This window comes from Pseudomyrmex gracilis, unplaced genomic scaffold (assembly GCF_002006095.1).
Source record: "Pseudomyrmex gracilis isolate BER0280 unplaced genomic scaffold, ASM200609v1 scaffold_64, whole genome shotgun sequence".
NCBI lineage: Eukaryota > Metazoa > Arthropoda > Insecta > Hymenoptera > Formicidae > Pseudomyrmex > Pseudomyrmex gracilis.
In genome coordinates, this window is record NW_018020648.1 from 759,877 (window position 1) to 764,752 (window position 4,876).

General features: G+C 30.9%; 1 protein-coding gene across 1 annotated transcript; it reads left to right on the forward strand.

The window, feature by feature from the left end:
• Positions 1-3,443: 3,443 nt before the first annotated feature.
• On the forward strand, positions 3,444-4,700 carry LOC109854394 (coatomer subunit zeta-1). The gene is made up of 5 exons (XM_020427445.1): positions 3,444-3,550; positions 3,799-4,044; positions 4,131-4,264; positions 4,352-4,442; positions 4,571-4,700. Exons 1-5 carry the CDS (start codon positions 3,527-3,529, stop codon positions 4,616-4,618), a joined length of 543 nt encoding a protein of 180 aa, XP_020283034.1. The 5' UTR covers positions 3,444-3,526; the 3' UTR covers positions 4,619-4,700.
• The last annotated feature ends 176 nt before the right edge of the window (positions 4,701-4,876 follow it).

Sequence of the window (4,876 nt, forward strand, 5' to 3'; positions counted from 1 at the left end):
TCACATAAAAAGCACCTCACTGTTAGAAAGGTTGCTTTTTTATATATATTATCTTTAAATTTGTAGTATAATTTACACACAAGCAAATTGCAGTTTTTAGAGTTATATATGCCTGATAAATTTTAAATATAGTAAGTTAATTAAATTATTCTGAAACGGTTTTTTTATAATAGTCTAGAAAAAAATCCTTCATATATGGACATATTCTATATCTGTGATGATGTTTAATTAAATACAATCATATATGAGATCTTCTCAATCTCATGCAAAATTATTATGCCTAGATATAGAATTTGAGCATACATGAAGAATTGTTTCCCGGAAAAATAATGATTTAAGATTAAATTATTTATTATTTTCTATATCTCTACAATAAAAATTTTTGAGAAGAATAAATTATTCTGCATGAGTAGTAATCGCACTGATTTTTCACTATATCGTCACTCTCTACGTATAATCTTGTAACTCCAAAACGCAAATTTTAGAGGAGAGCAGTTTAAAAGTTTAAAGGTTCATATAGTTTCCCTAGTTAAGGAGTCTTTCGGTTTTAAATTTTTACCTTATGAATATTTTTTTTAATATTTGGTGACCATAAAGAACATGACTTTTTAAGCGTCACCATGCAATAAACTGAAAATATGTGATACTTATGTAATTATACGTAGAGAGTGACGATTCTTTTTTGATGAAATTTCCATTTATTTGTATATTGTGTAATTTAAAACAATATTGTAATATTTCTTCTATATGTGCTTTTTTTATTTGTTTTTAAATATATTTTTTTTATATTTTTTTAAATATATATATTTATCTGTATTTTTTACATCTACTTTCATATTTCTATATCAATTTCTCTTAAAGAACCGATATAGAATGTTTTTGGAGACTTATGTTCTTTCATATTTCTATATCAATTTCTCTTAAAGTACTGATATAGAATCTTTTTTTAAAGACTTATATTCTTTATATCTTTTTTCTACATCCACTTTTATATTTCTATATCAATTTCTCTTAAAGAACCGATATAGAATCTTTTTTTGGAGACTTATGTGTTTTTTATATCTATTCTCTACATTTTTATTCTTTTTATTGTATCTTTGCAAAAATATATATTTGAAATATATATTTGAAATATATATATTGAAAAATATATATTGAAATATATATTTTTTCTATCTATTAAAAAATATTAATATTTCTATCTCTTCTAATTATACATGACGGGCTTTATCGGGTGGATATAATTCTTCTTTCAATCATAAAATCTAAAACAAAACTCGGACGTGAAACTAAAATATATCTAAAATATTACTTTTTAAAGAACAATAAATTTTGGCTGTTGAAGCAATAACACTGTTGTTAGAGTGTAAACATTTAAATCCGTTTATTAAACAATTAAATTAGCATGAACGCTTTCGACCTTGTATTAGGTCCTTTTCAAATGCAATTCTACAATAAATAACATATAAAAACAATTAATAATATTACTTTTTAATTTTAAAACAATTGCCCTTCGCGTAAAATATTTGATAGGTTTTAAAACTTTTCAAAGTAAATATGTAGGTAGGTAGTTATTTGTGTAGGTAGGGATGTACAAGCGCTTGTAAAAAATAAATTAGGCCGAATAGATAAGAAATATGTTAGATCGGAGGTAGGTAGAAGAAATAAAAATGTACAATTAGGATCAAGGCTGTTATGCAGCCTTAATCTTAATTAATGAGGCTTGTAACGTTTAAGATATGTCAGATGTTTAAGATAGGTAGATAGGATTATATATACTATGTATATTGTATAATATTGTATTATATTGTATGTTATATGTAATATATGTAAACTATTGTATTGTAATGTATAAAAAATTGTAAAATGAAACTTGAAAATTGAAAACACACTGATAAAGAATTGTAATAAAGCAGAGTAATAGATATCCTTTTTGGAATTGCAACTTTTCAGACGTATATAGTTGTGTATCGGCAAAACTCCTTTGTGTAATATACATGTCTTTTTGTGTAATTTGTATTTATACGTATATATGTAGGTTTTGAGAAAATAGAATAAAATTTATAAAGCAAAAAACAGCAAATGATGATGTAAAAGGAGATGATACACTCCACGAATTCTGATGTGCTGCTCGCTAAAATAATATTATTTTCTTGACTATCAAATCTTTTCTTGTATATCACATTTATGATGTGTGGAAAGTTGCAGTTTTTTTTTTTTTGTTCTTTTCTGTTCTCCTGTCGTATCTTCTCATCACGAGACCGATCATTTTAAATTTCAAAAGAAATCAAATTCACGCTCGCGAATATACTCACACGCCTGAAGAAGGTGACCATTTGAACGTGTGCACATAGCACAGAATAGAACCGCACGCTGTGGACATACCGACATGTCGCTCGTAGACTGGCTGCGTAGTTCCAATGTGTACCACCCGTGGACATGCGCTAGTTTACGGGGCGGAAAAGTGATTACACATTCTCTTATGGACCTGACCGCTCTCAGGGCGATGTCCCATTGAGCGGAAATATATAGCGGAACAAAAGGCGATTTTTGGCGATCGTATGGTACGTATACCAAAGTGTACCAAACTATAGTTCGAGTGACTTCAAATTATAGTTTAGTACACTTTGGTATATGTACCATACGATCGCCAAAAATCGCTTAAAATGTGCGGAATCAACTCGACCAATCATAGCCATTCCGTTTTCTTTCCTTCGCTTTTTCTGTGGTTACGATTGGTCGAGCTGGTTCCGCACATTCCGTTCCGCTATAAATTTCCGCTCAATGGGACATCGCCCTCAGGCTTCTCTCTGGTTTAAACGAATGTAGTGACGACACGCGCTATGAATAATTGCGTTCGACAGAACAAGCTGCTTTGTAGCAATCGAACGTGAGTGGCTCTTACTTTTAGAACCATCAATGACGTTCAGCAGAATATCTGCTGAGATGTCGTGATTGATCAATTCCGTGAGACCTATACCCCACGTCTGCGTCTTATGTAGGTAAGCCTTTCTGTGCTACATGCGTTCTGCCGCGCACGCGTCGACTCGATGTTTTGATTATCGAAGTGCGTTTCGATACACTCGCATTAGCAGACAGTTATGGTAGACGCGCGTCGCAGAGCCGGAATTATGTTCGACCTGTTTCTCGCGATTATTATTATCGCACTGATTTCTTGATAAAAAAGGGAGAAGAGAGAGAGTGAGAGAGACTCTTAGAAATAGAGATAGTATCTCTGAAAACATTTTTTTACTTATAAAAAGAGATACTGATAGATAGGAACAGTTAGAATTATGCAAGAATTGATAGAAACATGTAGGAATATGTAGGAAAATATGTAAAATTGAAAATTTTTGAGCAAGAAAAGATAATGTAAAAATACGTATTTCGATTCTCGAAATATCGAATCAGCGAGACAGAAAAGAAACCTGTTTTATCAAAGTACGCTTGCGCAGAAAGCGGTTCATCTGACAGCAGTGTGCAGCACTGCTGGTCTAGTACACGTCAAAAGTTGATTCAATTTGATATGAACATGAACGGTCAACCATTGGTAGGTTTACAAAATAATAAATGTCAATAGTTATGCAATAATAGGAATTTGTAACGTATTATAGAAAAAAAATGTATTGTTGTTCTGCCACAAACCACTAGTGAATGATGACAGATTATATGATATAACCTAACATTCTGTTAACTTACAGTTTGCACAACTTTCTATTGCTCTGTGATATATGCACATATTGTATAGTGTATTTTAATATATTCTAATATAACTAAATATTCAACTTTTCAACTTAGGAACCCACATTATACACAGTCAAGGGAATGGCTATCCTTGATAATGATGGCAACAGAATACTGGCAAAGTATTATGACAAAAATGTGTTTCCAACGTCAAAGGAACAAAAAACCTTTGAGAAAAATCTGTTCAGCAAAACTCACAGAGCAAACGCAGAGATTATCATGTTAGATGGCTTAACGTGTGTTTATAGGAGTAATGTAGATTTATTTTTCTATGTGATGGGCAGTTCCCAGGAAAATGAGGTTTCTCTCCAAAATACAATTGTTAAATATTTTGAAACTATTTATACACGCATCACACATGTGTTAATACATTATGCTTATTCTAGTTGATCCTGATGAGTGTTTTAAACTGCTTGTATGACTCTGTCAGTCAGATTCTCAGAAAAAATGTTGAGAAAAGAGCAGTATTAGACAGTTTGGACATAGTGATGCTGGCAATGGATGAAATTTGTGACGGAGGGTAAAATAAAATATGGAATGGTGTTTCCTTATTAGATTTTTTTATTTGGACAACATTGTGTGATATTAATTTCTTTTTTTTTTTTAGTATAATCCTTGATGCAGATGCAACAAGTGTGGTGCAGAGGGTAGCGTTGCGAACAGATGACATTCCACTTGGGGAACAAACAGTTGCACAGGCAATATGCCTTATTTGATTTATTCTAATTTATTTAAACTATACATACACACACACACTGTATATACACACATATCTGATGATTTTGAATTATGTATGTGACAACTGTTTTTCTTTTCTTGTTTTTAGGTATTACAATCGGCTAAGGAACAGCTTAAATGGTCATTACTAAAATGAATAGTTCTATAAAGATTTCTTTTTGTAATTCTAATGTAATTCTAATGTGTACATGGAACATAAATGTTATATAAATACTGAGCATTTTCTTATTCTTACTAGCAGACAACGCGCGCTACGCGCGCGCTTTCATTTTCTTCGGATTCAATTCAAAACAATTATTATTCCAGTTATCATTTTTTTGGTTTTTTTATAAATAAAAAAAAACATTTTTATACTGTTTCTTCTTAATGTTATACCTATATTTCTTCTTTCTTC